The sequence below is a fragment of the Pogona vitticeps genome, chromosome 3, assembly GCF_051106095.1.
Source record: "Pogona vitticeps strain Pit_001003342236 chromosome 3, PviZW2.1, whole genome shotgun sequence".
Classification (NCBI taxonomy): domain Eukaryota; kingdom Metazoa; phylum Chordata; class Lepidosauria; order Squamata; family Agamidae; genus Pogona; species Pogona vitticeps.
The window spans coordinates 251390469-251411190 of NC_135785.1; the positions used below are offsets into that span (position 1 = coordinate 251390469).

General features: G+C 41.7%; 1 protein-coding gene across 1 annotated transcript in view; it reads left to right on the forward strand.

The window, feature by feature from the left end:
- The first annotated feature begins 13796 nt into the window (after nucleotides 1-13796).
- SESN3 (sestrin 3) overlaps nucleotides 13797-20722 on the forward strand; it is a 70756-nt gene continuing 63830 nt past the window's right edge. Inside the window, exon 1 of the mRNA XM_020809355.3 lies at nucleotides 13797-14057. Within this exon, the coding sequence (XP_020665014.3) occupies nucleotides 13935-14057 (123 nt within the window). The 5' untranslated portion in view covers nucleotides 13797-13934. The remainder of the gene's footprint in view (nucleotides 14058-20722) is intronic.

Consider the following 20722-nt stretch of genomic DNA (forward strand, 5'->3'; position numbering starts at 1 on the left):
TGGTGGCTATTTTGAAAACCCAACGATCAGTTGTTTTTGATCGTTGTAAAGCGAAAATTGGTTCCCGAAGTAGGGAACCGATCATCACTAAGCGAAATTCCCCCATTTAGACCATTGTTTTGCAATCGCAATTGTGATCGCAAAAAGATCGTTGTAAAGCGGATTCATCGTAATGCGGGGCAATTGTTAAGCGGGGCATGACTGTAATTGAACAGCTAATATAAGGGATGCATACTGGCTTGAGCCGGCAAATGCTGGGGCCATTGGATGCAGACTGGTTCATTCCATTAAAATTACAAATTACTTTGCCTCACATCAACCAACAGCTCTGCTAGAGGAGACACCAATTCAGATCAGAAATGGCAGTAGAGATATTTCAGTTGGAAAAAGGGAAAGTTGGGGGGGAAACACCCACCAACATATGTCACTGATTATGGTGCCCACGACGGCGCCCAACTGCATCTCCCACTTACTGGAGAAGACTGAACATGACCCAGTGAGGGATCTAAATGTGTAATTCCAAAGCAGGTTCATGTGCTATATGCCTTCTTGTTCTTTTCACTGCCTCAAAAAATTATACCTGAACCACAGCCAAACATGGTTCCTATGACCAATTAACAGGGTGCATCAGGTTTCAATACTGTACAATATATAAGGGCTTTTCTTTGCCATTTGAAAAGGTACCCTCATATTTTTCCCTCATTAGCTCACATGAGCAGAGACAACTGCTAACCAAATACAGATTGAACTCATTGCAGTTGAAAGAGACACAGGGAAGTTATATGGACCAACATGATACAAGTAGATATTGCCCAGCAGGATGTTCTAAGATGGAAACTCAGAAAGGTTCCTCTCAGTTATTCTAACAAGGCACATTTTCTAACAGAATGGCCTCTTGTATGCTGATTTGAGGGACCAGTATCTTAAACCCTTAGCAACTGGAATCAAGAACAACTCTGCTTTATGTAGTTTTATTTCTGCTAGCTGGCCCAGACTATTATATATCCTAAAGGACCACTACATTCTTTAACAAGCCAAAGGTGGAAATAATTGCCTGCTTCACAGTCTTTACCAGTTAATCTCACAACTTGATACTTGCTTGAGAATGCTCGTTTTATTAACTGATGCTTTTCTGAGTGTTTATCGGTATTTATGCTAGATCTTCACTATCGTCTTTCAAGGATGGTTTTGATTTCTCTTTGTGCATGCAACCTGACTGGTTATGAAGCAGTAAAGTAAAAGTTTTCTTACATTTTCCCCAGAACTGGTTGAACAACTGTTGTTGTTTTTAAGCTACAAAAAAGCCCTCCATCACTGCCAACTTAAATCAAGACCCTATGCCATTAGAGAAGAATTTGCAGTCCTGGAGCAGCTATTTTTCATTTTAAGGGAGCTGTTGATGGAGAACAACATCCTGCTGTTTGTGCTGTGTTTTTTTCACTGTTCCTTTCTATATTTATTCCATTGATTATACAAAATTAGAGCTAATTGCCAGCAGATCTGATCTTTTGGCATGGCTATGTGGTGCATTTGCTCAACCAGCAGAGCTTGTACTTTTTGTAGCATTTCTAGTCACATGGTTTTGTCTTGTTTTTGCTTATGTGCTATATCCTACCCTACGGGTCAGTTGCTGGGCATATCTAGATTACATAATTGAGAGTGTACATAGTGGGGTATGTCATGGGAGTGAACCCTACTCCTGTTGCTTGCCCCCTGCTTACACTGGTAAGGACTTAAACTACAATGCCATTTGCAAATTATATTTTTCAAAGATTTTTTTTTCTCTTGCAATGAATCTAGTACCTGTGATTCATTGCAAGACAAAGTCCACCGGTAGCACTAAACTTTGTGCTATGGTACTAAACTTACACAGCACAAATTCAAATGTTTGCCATGTCTTGTCAGTTCAGCGCTATTTCACTTGCTAGACATGAAAAAAGAGAAGGGATTTGAATGCCAGTGAAGGAGTGGGCAAAAAAGTGATGATATCGGCCAAGTAGGATGAGGGACACAAAAATAGCATTTGATCACATGAGGATCACGGACCACGAGAATTTGATTACAGCTTTAAGAGTTGCCTTTCCCTGGATAACCCCCCATGTTTGGTTATCAGGTTCAACGTTCCACTAACTTCCCCACCCACCCCCACTAGAGGAAGTGAAACTGATAACGTGTAGGAGTGAAACTTTCACATCTCTGAAAACTGAGGAATAACAGCCCATGAAATCAGAATCTGTGTTCTCCTGACAGTATTTTGAAGGACTTTCAAAACTGTTTGTTTGTGGTTTTCCCCCTTTTTCCATGGCCTTTGGCAGCTGAAATATGTGAATATAGTGGTCACGGAATGTAGCTTTCATGGCTGATTTGTGACTGTTTTCAAATGGACTCTATTGAATTTGAATTGCCGTGGAACATTATTTCTTTCCATGTGGATGCAATTTTGGATATTGTTTTCTGTAATTGGGTTTAGGCTTTAAGAATTTAGTATGCCAGTGTTTTATACAAATCAGTAAATACAGCAGAACAATGAAATACCCATGCGGCTGACATGATGAGAATGGTGCACCACAATAAACAATGATATGGAATTTAATGTGGGGTGGAAAGGCTTGGTCGCATTCTCTAAAGTTTGGGCAAAACCTGTAGTGAATCTATTTTACCCTGCCAATATACTAGAATGGATTGTGGGATTGGCTCTTCATACCAGAGGCTTCTGAACCTGAAGGATGTCAAAGGCACACACCTGAGGAAGGTCAAAAGAGTATCAGATTCTAACACGAACCCTACAAGTTAGACTGTCACTACTTTTGTCTGTCCAACTTAACCTGGCCCAAGGGACTTACAAACTGTACATGGCACCCTTAAGACTCTAGTGCAGTGATGTCCAACATTGGCTCTCCAGATGTTCTTAGACTACAGCTCCCAGAAGCCTTCACCACCACCTCTGCTGGCCAGGATTTCTGGGAGTTGAAGTCCAAGAACATCTGGAGGGCCAAGTTTACACCACTGCTCTAGTGGAACAAAGAGCTAAACCATCATTCTTTACTCCCAAACCTTGGGTTAGAAACTTTGAAACAATAGCAAAGACCAAGAGAAAGGATCATATATTTGGAACAAATGTGATTTAGAATAAGGCACACAAGCACAACATCATAGGAAGATAGACTTATTTATAAGCCGTGTTTAGGGGCATGGAAAAAACATCCAGAGAGCAGCTTTTGAAGGAAGTATAACAGGCAAATAATAGGCTAAACTAACCAAAATACATCCAAAGAAGTATGGACTATACTCAACAAAGAATTCTGGGTAAACACTGCAGAAACCCAGAGGGATCAACATAATTGTCCAGAACTACAGAATGCAGGGCAAAATAAGGTGTGGGGCAAAGAGGGAATTCAGATACCTGTAACAGTAGACGTTGTCTAGAAGGGTGGGGTAAAAATCAAATAAATAAATAAATAAGTAAGTAAGTAAGTAAGTAAGTAAGTAAGTAAGTAAGTAAGTAAGTAAGTAAGTAAGTAAGTAAGTAAGTAAGTAAGTAAGTAAGTAAGTAAATAACAGCCATTAGTTATTTCCCTCCAACATATCATCATACTCGCTGAAATCCTTTTGCTTAGTATAATAAGTTGCAACTTGAGTATGTCCACTTGAATCAGTAGAACTTACAGGGGAGTTCATTCACCAAATTGCCACTGAAGCAATGGGTCTAATCTAGTGCGGCTTTTTATGCTGAGCAACAGGATTCAGCCATTATGTGGCAATAATGTGGCAGCCACCTTCAGTAGTCAGTGCGTTCTATGACAAAGAGCTGTAGCCCTCTTAGTCTCCAGGGCTGTGGAGGGCCTTCATGGTTGTCTAATATCACATAACTGCTTGCTTTATTTGAAAGGAATTTGAATGTCCTCCAGTCCCTGGTTGTTTTGTTGGTCAAAAGCCAAGACTGATTAAGAAGTTCACTGCTTGCAGGAAGAAAACCATTTCACGGCCATGGAGGTCTGTGTAATACCAGAGCTTGGAAGAATTACCCATTCTAGAAAATTTGCAAACATTTTTGGACTACAGCCTGGAGGCCATTGGTTGTAGGACCTGCTGATTGTGAGACTTGAGGAGCTACAGCCCCCAAAAAAGCAACTTTTCCAAGGTCTGGGATTTGTGAAAGCCAATACTCAGATTCAGAACTGCCCATACTGGCTGTAGGATTGTGGAAGGTGTTGTTTACAAAGGCAGCTTTTCTCAGCTCTGTGTATTTCTAAAACTAGCACTCGCATTTAGAACCAGCCATGATGGTTGGGCGAGTCTGAGAGGTGCCATTTAAAAAAATCATAACTTTTCCAAGTTGTTGGATAATTAGGGAACATTATCTGAGCACCTCAGCACACTGATATACCCAAACGTCTCCAAAGAGCAGTAATTAGAAAAGCCAACGCAGCAAAACAGTCTCTGAATTTCAAGCAGTCTGATTGCTGCCTAAACCTGCTGTATTAGCAGTGCCAAATGTTTTACACTGTCTTGTACAATAACCTTTCACTCTCCTGTCAAGATCTTGGTCTGAATCTAAATCTCAAGATCTAAGGATGTAATATTACACAACCAAATTAAGTAACCCGGGCATTCATTTTCAGGAAGCCAATAAATACCTTCCCATCTATCAGTCAACCAATGACTGACAATAATGTTTCATGTATTGCTTCATTCACCAGCATATAATTAATCTCAAATTATTCCAATCTGGATATTAAGAAAAATAAGCAATTATTTTACCTTTCATCAGACAAACAATAATATCTTAGCTTCTTCTATATTCATAGAGTAGGTTATTTTCAAAACTCTATAGTGTTATACATGTAATCCTCAATTCTTCAGCTGTAGAACATCCTTATAGGTCCCTTCCAACTCCATGATTCTATGACCCTCTGATTCTGTTAACGTACAGCTGCAGAAAATACTTAAAAATGATGAGACAAAGAAGCAACCAGGGATGTTCTTTGATTCTGTTCATAGGAACTATTTTAGAAAGAAAAGAAAAATATGAGAAGTAGCTATTGTTTTATTATGTATGTAACTCGTTTATTAAAACTAAGATCATGGTTACTGGTCCCATCACCTCCTGGCAAATAGAAGGGGAAGATATGGAGGCAGTGACAGATTTTACTTTCTTGGGCTCCATGATCACTGCAGATGGTGACAGCAGCCATGAAATTAAAAGACGCCTGCTTCTCGGGAGGAAAGCGATGACAAACCTGGACAGCATCTTAAAAAGCAGAGACATCACCTTGCCGACAAAGGCTTGCATAGTCAAAGGTATGGTTTTTCCAGTAGTGATGTATGGAAGTAAGAGCTGGACCATAAAGAAGGCTGGCTGCCAAAGAATTGATGCTTTTGAATTGTGGTGCTGGACGAGCCTCTCGAGAATCCCCTGGACTGGAAGGAGAACACACCTATCCATTTTGAAGGAAATCAACCCTGAGTGCTCACTGGAAGGAGAGATCCTGAAGCTGAGGCTCCAATACTTTGGCCATCTCATGAGAAAAGAAGACTCCCTGAAAAAGACCCTGATGTTGGGAAAATGTGAGGGCAAGAGGAGAAGGGGACGACAGAGGACGAGATGGTTGGACAGTGTCATCGAAGCAACCAACATGAATTTGACCAAACTCTGGGAGGCAGTGGAAGATAGGAGGGCCTGGCGTGCTCTGGTCCATGGGGTCACGAAGAGTCGGACACGACTAAATAACTAAACGATGACGACGAAGGAAGTTTTATAGCTGCTGTTTTGAAGATTATGGATATGTATAACAATATATAGTTTTAAAAATAACTTATTCTAACTATTTTCCAATAACTAAAAGGAAGTCTTGTATGCAATGCACCCAGTCCCATTTAAAAGTACAGGCAGCCTTTTAAAATATACACTTCAGCATCTCCTCTCTCCCTCCGCTTTGTCTGATTTGACAGTTTTGTTATCTTAGGAAACTTTTATCCTGCTTTAGCCTCTCCATTCTTGCTGAAGAGAACTGAAGGGGGAAGAAAAATCCATAGAATACTATGTACCACCCAATATTCTCCCTGAAGGTATCTGTAATGCAGAAAGATTTAAGGGGGGGGAAGATGGGGACACAATAAATAATTGGAATGACCAAGATATGAAATAGAGTGTATCAAAGACACAACTGGAAAATAACAAGTTACAGTGGTGCCTCGCTTAGCGATTGCCTCGTTTAACGATGTATTCGCTTAGCGATGTGGTTTTTGGAGCGATCTTGCGCTCCGTTTAGTGATGTTTCCTATGGAGAAATTTCGCATAGCGATGTTTGGGACCTTGCTTCGCTTAGCGATGACAGTTTAGCTCCCCCTGTTTCGCTTAGCGATGTTTTTGACAGCTCCATTTTTGCTATTTTTAAAAGGTGTTAAATTGTTTAAAAAGGGTTTAGAGTGCTTGAAATCGTTAGTGCACTTAATAAACACTTTGTTAACCAAATTTGGCTTTGTTCTGACTCTTTTTGAATTTTTGGTGATTTTTTTCTCCCCCATTGAAATGCATTGAAAAGGTTTCAATGCATTCCGATGGGGGAACCGTGTTTCACTTAGCGATGTTTCCTATGGCGATTTTCGCTTAAGGACGGTAATCCATTCCCATTGGAACAGATTATCCGGTTTTCAATGCATCTCTATGGGAAAATGCATTTCGCTTAGCGATGTTTTCCCATAGCGATGGTTTTTTTTGGCACCAATTAAAATCGTTAAGCGAGGCACCACTGTACGTATAACCACATCACCTCTAACAAGTTACTTTGGAGAATAATGGGCCCCAATAATGTTATTTTTTTTGTTTACAACTGATAACATTGTTACTTTCTCACATATTAAGCAACATCTACTTGTTACTTCAAACCTATTTTGGGGCTATTTTTGTCCATATTTGTGTTATGCATTATAATTTTAACCTTTGGTACTACAACATATGAAAAAGAGAGCAGCAAAGAAGATTTTGCCTTCGTCTCTTTTTTGTTTGTTTGTTTGTTTTTACCTTTGAGGCCTCTTCCTCCCCCTCCTCAAACCTTTTGGAGGTCACTGAAATTCATGAGGTCACCATAAGTTGGAAGTGACTTGACAGCACATGATAACGACAATACATTAAAGAGTAATAGGAGGAGTCTCAAGTCCAAGTCTGAGTCTTCAGTACCGTCCTGAGTCCCAAGTCCAAGTCCCTATTAAAAATAAGCTTTTTCCCCCCAGAAAAAAGGAGGGGTGGGTGGGTTCTGAGTAATGAATTGAGTTTAAATCATTGGTAAAGAAACCAAGTCAAGTCTGAGTTGAGTCACTGCCAAGTGCAACCTGACAGCAAGTCCCACGATTTAAGTTACCTATCCCTGGAGGAAATGGACTGGGTGCAAGTCCATCTGCAGTTACTTTTTTCCCAGGATGGTCAAGCCAGCACACCAAATGAACTAAAGCTCTCAAATTCAATACATCTCACCATTGTGGTGAAGACTGGGATATTAGTCTTGAGAATGGGAATGCAAGTTGTTCCTCATTTTCTCCTATGTTGCAATGCCAATGAATTCAAACCCCCCCATCTGCTTTTCATCCTTCTTTTCTCTATACAATAGTGGGGCGCTGCCCGATTTCACAAAAGAGAATGAAACAGAAATGCGCGGCCAGCTGGCTTTACATATCCACACAGAAGAGCCAGCTAAACACATTCCATCTCTGGCTAACTCAGCCAATTCTATGTGGCCTTGCTGGAATCTATCCCACCAGCACGAGAGGGTTTTTTTTTCCTTTTGCACATGTGAATTGCACGGTTTGGAACAAGACTGTAATACATGTAATATTCTTGAAGGAACACTTAATATCCAGGCCATAGTAGACTGTATAACGTAACTGGTAAATGTGTGACCTTTCTTCCCACCCCACCCCCATCAAACAGGAAACTTGATTTCCAAAACAGGCAATATCAGTGGATATCCCCCATATCCTGGAGACTGAGTAGGAAAATTCCAGCCAAATGGCACGAAGGGTGAAGCATTTATACACATACACACACCAAATTGGCTGAAACCAGCCCTGAGTTCACAGAATAAATGCATTTGGCAGACTTCTGTCATGACAATTTTTGGGGACATTCATTTATAATTTTTCTGCACTATGCCTGAAGAAGTGAAATTATTCATGAAAGCTTGAGCTAAATGTTTGGTTTTTAGTGGTCTAAATAAAGGTATCACAGACTCTAAATTTATATTGCATCTAGGTCCTACTTTACAATCCTTTATATGTCAGTTTATCAGAGGATAGTCATCTGCCTGAAGGTGTTCTCTATTTGAAGGCCTCTTTGCTCCCAGTGTGATTTAAAATTTTGTTGTTATGTGCCATCAAGTGGCTTCCAACTTTAAGGGGACACAAACAGAGTTTTTGAAATATGTCAGATGTTCAAAGAATTGTCTACCATTGATACCCCCAATAAATTTCTATGGCTGAGGGGAGATTTGAACCCAGGTATCCTGAATCCTAGTGCAACTATTTATTCACTACTCCACACCTGATTTTTAAAGACAGAGAAATGTAGAAAATGAGGAGCAGGGATCTGGAGTTGCCTTTCCACAATTATTACTTAAAACAGAAAACCAGCAATTCCTCTTTAAGGTGCCACAACTTTTTAATCTTTATTTTTTGGTTTGTTTTGCTTCTTGTCTGATATGCTTGCACAGACTAATATAGCTGCCACTTTGAAAACTGCCAATTACAAGAGATGAGGCTGGATGATTTTTTAATCTCCTTGGAAGTGAAAGAGGAGAGTGATGAGACTGTGAGTTAATGCCTTGCTTACATTAATCTAATGAGACCAATTTCAATGTGACTTTCCTGTAGTGGTTCTCATAGGCATCCTTCAGTCTCAAGAGACTATGGTGACATGCTCTGAATCGAGGAGTGTCCTCTCCAGAGCATGAAGCCCGGGTAAGGTAATATGGAGGATAGGCTGTTACCCAAGCAGCAGATCCCCCCTCTCCACATTGCTGAAATGGTCCAATGGAAAGGCAAGAGCCAATACAACTGGTTCCAGCAATGTCGCAGGAGTTGGCAGAATGACACAAACTGCCTTTGGGACTCCAGCTCCGGATTTTGCCTCGAGGTTAACTCCTGAAGCCTTTTCCATGAGTGGATATAGCCACAAGGCAGTGGAGGTTTGAAATTGGAGTTTTCCTTCTCCTAGATGGGCTGCCTTCCATGGCTGGCGAGCCCCACCTACCCGGCCTGCACTTTAATAGTGCAAAAGTATGATCTGATCCTTAAAAACTTTCCTGACTCCCCGGCTTATGCAAATCTCATTGCCTTTCCTATTTACCATATTAAGGCCAGATATAAAATTTGAGAATTTCTGGGACACGCTCTTTTAAATCAGGAAGTCCCACCCCTAAGCCCCACCCCCAGGCCATGTGCTCAGGAGCCAAAAAGAAGAAAGCCCAGGGGAAAAAAAAAAAACCTCGGCAAGGCATCCATGCAAACAGACCTGGCCTTCGCCCTCAGCCCAGCTTCCTAGGAGAAAGGGTTCAGGGGCGTGGGACACGCTCTTTTAAATCAGGAAGTCCCACACTTAGGCCCCACCCCCAGGCCATGTGCTCAGGAGACAAAAAGAAAGCCCAGGGGGAAAAAAAAAAAAAGTGGTTATAGGGTTCATATAAACCTGGACGTGTTTGCAGAGCCACCATATCGTCTTGAACACAACTGATCTAGTCTGATTTTGAACCTTAATCCTGGTAAATTACTTGGATGGCCGGGAACGCCATGTAGGGCTAGGAATTAATCCTGCCTGAAGCTTGGAAAGTAATGGACCTATGATCTGACTCAGCATAGAGCAGTTTCTTTTGCTTATTAAATGTCAAATACTGACACAAATACAGAAGTGAAATTGTGACCTATAAAAACAGACTATCTATGTCTGGATTTCAATTCTCTCCTTGTCCTAATTATATACTGTGTCTACTAGTTGTGCATTAGCACAGAGACTGGTAACCCTGACTCATCATTTTTCAACATCCTCAAGACCAGAGGCAAAGAGAATTTGCATGTGTTCTCCAAACATTCCCAACTTCCCCTAGAGCAAATATCTAATCTCATCCTACCTTGCAGTGCAGCTGTTTTGTTTCTGCATGATATGCAAGCATACTGTGCCATAACTAGGTTGTTGTTGTTTTGCTGAAGGTAACTCATGTCCCTAAAGAAGGACGCTGGGCAGTGTCACCTTTTGTGGAAGATACACATTCAACTCTTCCTTGGATGTGAGGGCACATGCTTTGTGGGACAATATCAAACATAAGTTTGCATAATGTTTTCAGTACTGTAGTGGGATGATCTGCTCACTTGACTTCTCCCTGATATGACACGAATGTGGTGGGTTACATCTGTCTTTTGGAATGACGTAGCCCTAGCAGACTTTACTACCTCTAAAGAGCAGAGCATTGAGCATCACAGTTCAATTGTGCTACTGTCATTCCTAACTGCTAGAAAATACCTTAACTAAAGGACAGGCACCTTAAGTATACACAAAGGGAATGCTGGCACAATAGGTGCATCATATGTATGCAGATTTGGTGCCACCACTACCTGTTGATTATTGTCTTGTAATTTGCCTGTGGTCAGAATGACCATCAGTGGCGGTCCTCTTAAAAAGCTATACATGTTACAAAGAAATCTAGATTAGATTCAGATGAAGGGGAAGTGAAAATTAATGGAGGAAATATAAACAGTTTAGAATATGGAGATGATACAATTTTATAGGGAGACAGCAGGAATGACATGAACAGCCTGTTTATTTATTTATTTGATTTTTATACCACCCATCTGGCAGCCAAAGCCACTCTGGGCAGTTACAACAAAGGAAACAATAACAGTAACATAGTGATAAGGATATAAACAAAAGACCAAATAAAATATTAAAAATACAAAACGAATAACAGTAAAAATACACAGTAAGATACATAGTAAAATACACAGTAAAATGATAACAAAATAAAATTAAAATGGAAACATGGCAGTAGGTTGGATGTTAAATTATTGAAGCATTATTGTGTCATGTTGTTTTAAAATCTGAGAAGGCCTATCTAAATAGCCATGTTTTTAATAGTTTTTTTTTTTGAAGGTTCCGAATGAGGGGGCTAACATGCGCTGGATTATGGAGAAAGCCAGAGAGTTCCAGAAAAAAACATTTACTTCTGCTTCATTGACTACGCAAAAGCCTTTGACTTTGTGGCCCACAACAAACTATGGCAAGTTCTTAAAGAAATGGGAGTGCCTGACCACCTTATCTATCTCCTGAGAAATCTATATATGGGACAGTTAGAACTGGATATGGAACAACGGATTGGTTCAAACTTGGGAAAGGAGTACGACAAGGCTGTATATTGTATCCCTGCTTATTTAACTTATATGCAGAATACATCAGGCGAAAGGCAGGACTGGATGAATCCCAAGCTGGAATCAAGACTGCTGGAAGAAATATCAACAACCTCAGAAAAGCAGATGATACCACTCTGATGGCAGAAAGTGAGGAGGAATTAAAGAACCTCGTAATGAGGGTGAAAGAGGAGAACGCAAACAAATGGTCTGGAGCTCAACATCAAAAAAACTTAAGATCATGGCCACTTGTCCCATCACTTCCTGGCAAATATAAGGGGAAGATATAGAGGTAGTGACAGATTTTACTTTCTTGGGCTCCATGATCACTGCAGATGGGAACAGCAGCCACAAAATTAAAATACAACCTAGACAACATCTTAAAAAGCAGAGACATCACCTTGCCAACAAAGGTCTGCATAGTCAAAGCTATGGTTTTTCCAGTAGTGATGTATGGAAGTGAGGGCTGGACAATAAAGAATACTTTGGCCATGTCATGAGAAGAGAAGACTCCCTGGAAAAGACCCTGATGTTAGGAAAGTGTGAAGGCAAGAGAAGGGGACAGAGGACAAGATGGTTGGACAGTGGCATTGAAGCTACCAACATGAATTTGACCCAACTCCAGGAGGCAGTGGAAGACAGGAGGGCCTGGCATGCTCTGGTCCATGGGATCATGAAGAGTTGGACACGACTTGACGACTAAGCAACAATGTTGGGGCCAGGTGGATTTCAGGTGGGAGTGTTCCATAGCTATGGGACAACTGTTGAGAAGGCCCAGTTTCTGGTAGTTGCTTTTTGGGCCTCTCTCAGGGTCAGAACTCTCGACCGCCCTTCCTGTGACAATCTTACAGGATGAGCAGATCTCATCTGAAGGAGGCGTTCTGCCAGATATCAGTGTCCTAAACCGTTTAGGATAGCGATGGCGAACCTATGGCACACGTGCCACAGCTGGGCAGCCCCATGTACACAGCCTACTGAGGAAGGTCAAAGAAAAAAGTGCAAAAGCAGGATTATAGCTGAATGATACAAAAAATAAGGGCTGTTGAAGGATTCCATAACCTGAATGTGAATAATGAAACAACTGAAATAAGTAAAGGTTTTACTGTCATTCCAAATGAGGACTGCAGCCAAAACAAAAAAACAAAAAACAGAAGATGACTGAGATTCAGAAGGGCAGCAATGAAGGAACTAGAAAAGATTCTTAAGTGGAAGGATGGGTTGCTAGGATCCAAGGCCAATATCATCAGGGGGAAGTGAAACCAATGTGGAGAATATATCAGGGATTTCCTACCAACTCTCCTCAGACTGAAGAAGCTACTTGGATGGGTAGCAAAACATTTCAACCTAACAAGAAAGAAGTCCAGTTGCCATGATTCAACTTCCAGATAATCACGCCTGGATGACTGACAATCTTCACAGATATATTCCCTTCAACATTTGCAATAACTCAGAATTCAATACATCTCAACATTCACCACAGCCAAGGGCACCAGGCTGGCTTGGGGGTGGAGGGCAAGCCACCAAGCCACATTATCCCTGCTTTCTAAAGAGGGAAAGGGCCAGACTATCAGGAGGGAGGTGAGGGAAGCTGACCTCCCACACCTGTTGCTACCTGAGGAAGCTACCTACAGGAAGGGCATTCTGATCTGAATAAACATATGAAAGACTTGCATTTTTAACTGGATTACAGTCAACCTATAGAGTCACATTGATTATAAAGGTACAGGTTCAGCACACATTTATGCCTTATTTTGGTCATCCTAATATGGATTTTTCCCCCTTACAACAAACCCTACTACTTTCGTTGACCATTATAGGCTGTCTTTGGGGTTTAAGTGTTGGATCCCCATTTGCCTCTGTTTTCAGAACTGCAAAAGCACTGCCCATATTCCCTTTATTTTATTTTTCTCCTTCAGATTAGGAGTCGTACAATTCCTTCCCTCTTGCCTCCTCCATCTTCTAAAGCCGCCCTAAGAGGGGGCGTAACCACCTCGTGGGTTAGTTTTCCTTCGGCTCGTCGTCCTCAAGCCGGCTTCCCATTGGCCGAAGGAAACTCCGCCTTCCTCCAAGAGACGCCCCCTCCTCCCTTCCCCTTCCCCTCCTCCTCGCCCCCACCCCCACCCGCTCGACACGCCTCGGCCTCCCTTTTGCGGGACGGCCCCCGTCCCTTCAGTCCGAGACTGCCTGGAGATGGGAACGGGAGCTCTCCCTGCCGATTGGCTGGCCGGCTTTCGGCTCTGCCGTTGGGCGGCCGGGCGGCGAAGGGGCGTGTCCGGAGCGCGGCGATTCGCCCGGGCCGAGGGGTGTGCGCGAGAGGAGGATGGAAGCAGCCGCTGTTCCCGAGCTGTTGAAGGCCGAGCGCGGCGCGAGCGCGGAAGGGAGGTTGAGGAGGAGGAGGAGGAGGGGGGAAAGCGATGGAGGAGGGGGGCGGCGGCGGTAGCGGCGGCCTCCGCTGCTGAGGCGCCGAGCGAAGGCTGCCCCTGAGGCGGCCGTTTGCGCCTCTCTCCGTCTTCCTTCCCTTCCGTCCTCGCCTTCCCACCGGCATCATGAACAGGGGCAGCAGCGCCGCTTCGTGCCCTTCGTCGGTCCCCGGAGACGGACACGGCAGCGGGCTCGGGCACAGCGAGTGCCGCCGGGTCTGTAGCAACTGTCGGAAAGTGCTGAGGCAGGTGGGTGAGGCGGCCGCTCTCCCTTCCTTCCTTCCTTCAGGGGGCTGTGGAAGCAGGTCTGTGGTGGGAAGGGTCTTGTCACGGGCCGGGAACGGAGGAAAGCACGGGCTTTTTTTTTTCCTTCTTTTTCTCGGCTTCCCTGCCCGGCTCGGAGCCCTCGCGAAATAGCCCAGGAATGCGGCCGCCGTGGCTGCCTATGAGACCGTCAGTCGGGCTCCTTCGCTCCAGCCACGCCCCCCTCCTCCCTTAGCCGACTCTCACAAGGGCAAAAAGAGAGTTCACAAAATGTCAATTTGTATATGTGTGCCTATTTACCAACACACAGAGAAAGAACGTGCATATGGACAATACGCGTATTTGTGTCTGTATGTTGTACCTTCATGTTTGTGTTGTGTATGCACGACAACGCACACATGCTGTATAATTTATTTATTTATCTATTTATTCTGTTTATATCCCGCCACTCTAGGCGGCTTACAAACACACAATACGACAAAAAAAAATATGAAAAGAATTATTACACTAAATAGCCAATTCTTCAAGATGGCAGGTCTTTTAAATTCTTCTTTCTCTTCCCCCACCCCCTCCTCGTCTCTTAAGAAAGTTGGGATCAAATCTTAGGTATGTGTTCTCCGACTAAGAGAAGGGGCTTAAGTTTGTTGTTTCAAAAATAACAGCCTAAAAAAAAAAACTAAGCAGTTTTGCTGGGTATGAGGTGCTGAGGAAGTGGGCTGCGCTCCACCAAAGCTTATGCCAAATAAAGAGTTCATTTTTGAGGTGCTGCAAGCCTATAGTGAATTTGTATATGCATGCCGTACCTCCATACAGAGCACGATACCATAGTCTCTTGAGACTGAAGGATGCCTACTACTATATGCATGCCGTGTATACTGCGATGTACATATAGTGTCTTTTCATATCTTGCCCCCTCTGGAATGATGTTCATTGTATTTAAAAAAAAACAATGAAGAAATACTGAGTCGGAACAGCACTTCATAAAACCACATGCAGCCTGCAAGATCCAGTGTCAGCAGCAAAAGAGAAAGCATATAACGTCATTGCAAGCAAAATCTGGAGGAAGTAAAACTGCCTTTTTTATGATGACAGGGTGATAAGGTGTTGGTGTCATACTGCACAGACTTATATGTGTGTAGATTTGGTATGGATGCATACATAGAAATCTGAAATCTGTAATGTAATTATGTCCATTTGTACTTTGAAATGAGGTTTAAGCTGTGATCTGTAAAGTTTTTTTCACCAATATAGAACATGGCATATACAGTTCTGCACATTTCCCCTAGAAAACAGTGCCACAGGGCTGAAAAGAGTGATGAAAAGGAGGACTAGAATGATTAAGGATCTGGTGCAACTTCCCTATGAGGAAAAGTTATAACAGTTGGGGCTTTTTAGCATAGAGCAAAAGGCAAAGAAATGTGAGACATAGCAATGTGTAAAAATATGTGGAGTGGCAAAAATGGCTGAATAACTGTAGAAGCTTTTCCTCTCTTACAGTACTAGACCTGAGGTCTGTCTGTCCAATAAAGCTAAACATGACAAAAGTACTTCTGTACCCAGCACATAGTTAAATTATGAAAATAGCGAAAGAACTACAAAATGCATTATTGTTTTATAAGAGAAATGGACAAATTTGTGGATGATGGGGCTGTTGACTGTACAGTATATTCCCTCTAGCAGCAGATGCAATATGTTGCTGCACATTAGTTGCTGGGAAACATAGAGGTTGGGGACTGTGTCTCACAAATAGGTCACTTTGTGAACAGAAAATTGGAAAAGGAAGGCTTCTGGTATGATCGAGTATGGCTGCCCTTACATTCTTAAGCAAATGTGTGTAGGGTTTCAGTAAAGTAAATGGGCTCAACAGAGCTAACAGAACAGAACATTAAAGCTGGAATGCTTTCCATACTTTTCCCACTGAAAGGTGACTTCAGTGCATGTTCAAATTTGTCTACAGGTACAAATGCTCCCAAAGGTTAATAGCTTCCTGTAGTCTTAAATATTATCCCTAAATGTTCACATTCAGCAAGTTTGATGTTTACTTTTCTTCACTGTGTATACCATGTGAGATCCCACTTAAGATCAGTACAGTATCTTTAAGTCTCAGAAAAGGACTTCAGTTCTTCCACTGAAGAGCATAGAATATAAAGGAGCCTTGCTTCTGGTTTTTGTTTGTCTTCCCAAAGATTCAAGTTAACAAAAAACACCACCTCTTTTATAGATAGTTTGTGTCTTCAGTTACTGGCTACCACTCAGTACCTGGCTACCAGTCAGTACCATCTTTTGGGTGGAAGATGTTTTACTTTCCTCCTCCTGAATATCATATATCATATATAAGCACACTTCCATTTTAAAGAACATAAAATATTTGACTTTGTCATCTCTTCCTTTCTCCTATTGGCCTTCTTTCTAGTGAAGGAGAAAATTCCAAGGAGAGAGGGTTCAGTATTCACTTAAAAAAAACTCTTCATGAAATGTTTGTTTAGTTTTAATCCATGCTTCCTTTTCTCCCATGAAATTACTTTATTTTTTCTTCATTGTTTGTAATGCTTTATTTTCCTGGGAAAACATAATCAGATTTTGCCTTTGTTCGAGCTTTTTGGCTGCAGAAGTGATATGTGACCAATTGTGTTTTCTGTTCCTGTGTTTATTGCCCATCACAATATTTTTGGTTGCATCTGAAGTATAAGTGCAAAAATTGAGTCATTCGTAAGGTCAGACTCAATGATTGGTTTGTTCTCCTGGGTATTAAGTTGGAACTGGGCTTAATTATAATAAAAACTGAACCATTGTAATCAATATGACATAACAATAACCTCAGAGACTTTAAAGGATCAGCATTGATTCAGGGCATTACATCAACAGCTGATCTATAATGTCCTACATGTCTGTTGGTTTATGTGAGGAATAAAGAAGTGAGTCTCACTGTAATTGTTCTTTTGTCTTTTTGTGACAGATCAAACTGAAAAGTGAAATCCTTGCTCTGCTCATGATACTGTGTTGCATAGCAGTATCATAAATGTCCTTTATATTCCTCAACTGGATCACAGTCTTAATAATTCATATTGTTTGAAAAAGCACATATTGCTATCCACACAACACATTTAAGGGCTTTGTGGTACCATCGGGGCACACAAATAAGATCACATTTTTATCTGCATTAACTGACTTGTTCAGTTACTACTAGAGATGAGGGTATTCGTATACGAATATCCCCACACAGGTGGAAATAACGAGGGTCTGGCCCCACGGGGCTGGACTGTCCACTCAGAATTTCGCCACTGCTGCCGGCTCCATGGTGCTTTTCTATCGCGCTATTATCCATAATCGATTACCCAGTCCTGTCAGGAGGTGGGATGAGAAGCCTCTCTGCTAGGTCGGAGAGTGGCTAATCCATTGTGAAGAACAGCGCGATAGGAAGCTGCTGCAGAGCTGGCGGCAGTGGCAAAATTATGAGTGGACCCTTGTTATTTCCACCTGTGTGGGGACATTCGTATATGAATATCAATTCCCTCATATCTAGTTACTACTACACTATAGTTTAAGGGGTTTCTACTCGTGTTACATTATGAGGTGGCCTTGGACAAATCACTAGCAGCTTTAATTTCCCATTTGTAAAATAGAAGTAGTGACTTATTCTATTAGACTGTTGTGAGTTCAAACATAATATTGTAAAGCACTTTGAAAAGGAAAGAACGATGATGTTGTCATCGTTATTTGTCTGAAACACTTGAATCTGCTTTAACATTATTCGATTAAGTTACATCATTTTTGAAGAGCTAGTATGCTATGACTTATGAATTAGAAAGATTAAAGTTCAGGTTCTAACTCATTCAGTTCAGCTCTGCTGAAGAGTGAACTCTTCAATGGGTATTATGCTACTATCCCCCAATTTAATTGCACCCCACAGGGCTATTGTAAAATTAAAATGCTGCTCTGTGGAGGAACAGCAGGATAAAAATGTGCAATAGATAACAGTGAAATCCAAGGTGTGTGATATTCCTTGCTTGTTAGCTGACTACAAGGCAGAGTCTTGTGGTTTAGATATAAATTTAGATATCACAAGGAATTCTGGATTCTTTTCATCCAGTAACAAAGTTCTGAAGTGGCACACAAAACAAGGGGCCACTTCAGAACTTTGTTCCTGGATGAAAAGAATGGTTTTCAGCTTGAGATAGTTGTCCAAACTGGGCCAGTTTACACCCTGAAGGAAGGTGAAAAACTGAAGAGCCTTCTGCTGTTCTTAACTGTATGAACAAGGCACCTTTCAGGAATATTCTAATCAGTTTACCTCCTCTTGGTACATCGGATTAACTGATTGCATTAGTTGAGGTGCCTCTTGTTTGTCCAGTGGAAATGCGTTAAAACTGCTGAGCTGGACAAATGATTCAGCTTGGAGCAAGTAAGACAAATGCTGTTTTGTGTGTGTGTGTTTCTTTGGCAGCCTCTTTCTAATTATATCTTTCCATCAGAGTTTTTTCTTGTAAATACTAAGCAAGCATGTAAGTCAGTGAGCTTAAACATTTGCGCTCTTTGTCCCAGAACTGTTTTTCTTTTCTTTTCTGCCCCCCCCCCTTTCTCTGTGGGTCAGGCCAAGTGCCAGTCAAAGTTGTTTTTCAAGCCATGCACTGAAATTGTAGATCCCCCTCCCACCTCCAAGAAACATTTGGGTTTGCATAATACACATTTGTTAAAAAAGTTGCCAGTGCTTTATAGACTGCTGAAAGCTGTGTCTTGTGCTAACAAATGTGTATGTTTGGTACGTGCATTTATTCCCCCCCCCCAGCTCTTGGATCATATTACATGTCTTGCACTTGATGTTTTCCTCCCCACCACCACCTTTCTGCTTTGTAACTTGTGAAAAATTTCGGGGATTGGTGAATCACAAAGGAGTGCAATTTAACTTAACTGTTTCATAACTGAACTAAGTGTTTCTAACTTGAGTGAATTTTCCCCTTCATTAAACTGTCATAATCCATGTGTTGTTTAAAAGCATGATTTTCAGATGGAAACCATCTTGGGGAGCTAACTCAAAACACAAGCAAGGGTGGCTCTTTTCCCATCTCCTGCAGTCCATATGATCTGGGACTTTGGTGTTCAAAGCATGACCGTGCACCTGATATCCCAGATTCCTTGCGGCTGTCCCACCTGGAGTATCCATTTGGGGTCTCATTTTCCATCTGGAGCATCCAGCAGGGGTCCCATTTTCGTCTCAATCATTGTCTTCCCTTTGCTGGAGAAGGGGAACAAAATCAAAGATATTCAACTAACTCTTTTCAGCTGTGTAGCTTTGCTTACTTGTCACTTTCCCAGTATTCCAAGAGTCAGTAGTTGTGATACCAAAGATATACCTACTTGCCTACTTTATTTCTAGTTGGGAAGCTTAGTGGAATGGAATGTCAGTTCTCAGTGGTGGCCCATATTGGTTGGACCACATTGAGACACCTTTTGGAATGGAGATTCCTGATGTTTATCCTAGGTGAATACTAAGTAATAATGTTGCTGTCTGGGAGCCTGCCTTTTTTTCAAAGGTGTGGGGGGAAGACTTATGACATAGATTTAAACCAACTTATGGTTTGTTTATAAATGTTATTGTTCCAACCAAGGAATCTAAAGAAGTTCAGTGCTGTATGGGGACTGAAGCTGATCTTAGCACACAGTTGCTTGTCAAACTTGTGGAAGATAAAATCCTGTGCCTGTTGTCTACTGAAAGTACAACCCACTGAACTTAGTGAGACTGACATCTGTGTAAACATTCACAGCTTTAGTGTGCATGGCTACTTTTAGCCAAATTTATCATTGCACTGGCTTTACAGTTTTAAAACGCTCTTCATGTTCCTTCCATTAGCTTCTCATAAGATAATCTGCAGGCCACATTGGATTCTTGAGAGCTCTCAGCTCCTTTCTCATTGTATCCACATTTTTGTCATTCTCAAAATGTGCTAACAAAGTCTTGACTCTCATATTCCCTCATGACAATATGTGGAAGGTATAGGCCCTACATTGTGTTTCATAGAACACTGGCAGTCTCTAGAATCAGGGTGGCCCTTTCCCCAAAGGAATTGGGCTGTTTTGTGTGAAATATAACTTGTGAATTAATTAGTATTTTTTGCAATTACTGTACATGAAAGGAAAGCTCTAGCAGTAATGCCTAACATTGCTTTGAGTAGTCATCATGGTGCAGACCAGGAAGTACCTAAAAATAAAAGTGTGTGCTAATACTGAGGTGTCTGGCTTATGCTGTCTTCAACTCAGTAGAAGGTCCAGTACCTGCATGCAGTGACATTACCTGTGTGGACTACTAGCAAACATTGAGAGGATTGGTGCTGAATTTGTAGATTATAAATTAGTAGTACCCCACTTCATATAACCTGCAAAATACCACAGTGGAGTATGCCTGCAGAGAGCTTCAGTGTTATTATAGCTAGATAAAATCGTAAGCATTATTATTTGGAAGTAAATGCTACTGAAAAAGTTTTGTCTTCCAAGTAAATACAGATAAATCTTTAAGAACCAGTTCCTTTTTATTACAGTCCTATAAGTCGGGGGTATCTTGAACTTTCTGAAATTGTGAGTCCTAACCAGCCTTCACAATGGTGAAGGGTGATGAGAGTCCAGTCCAGCAGTATCTGGATGACTACTGTACATGA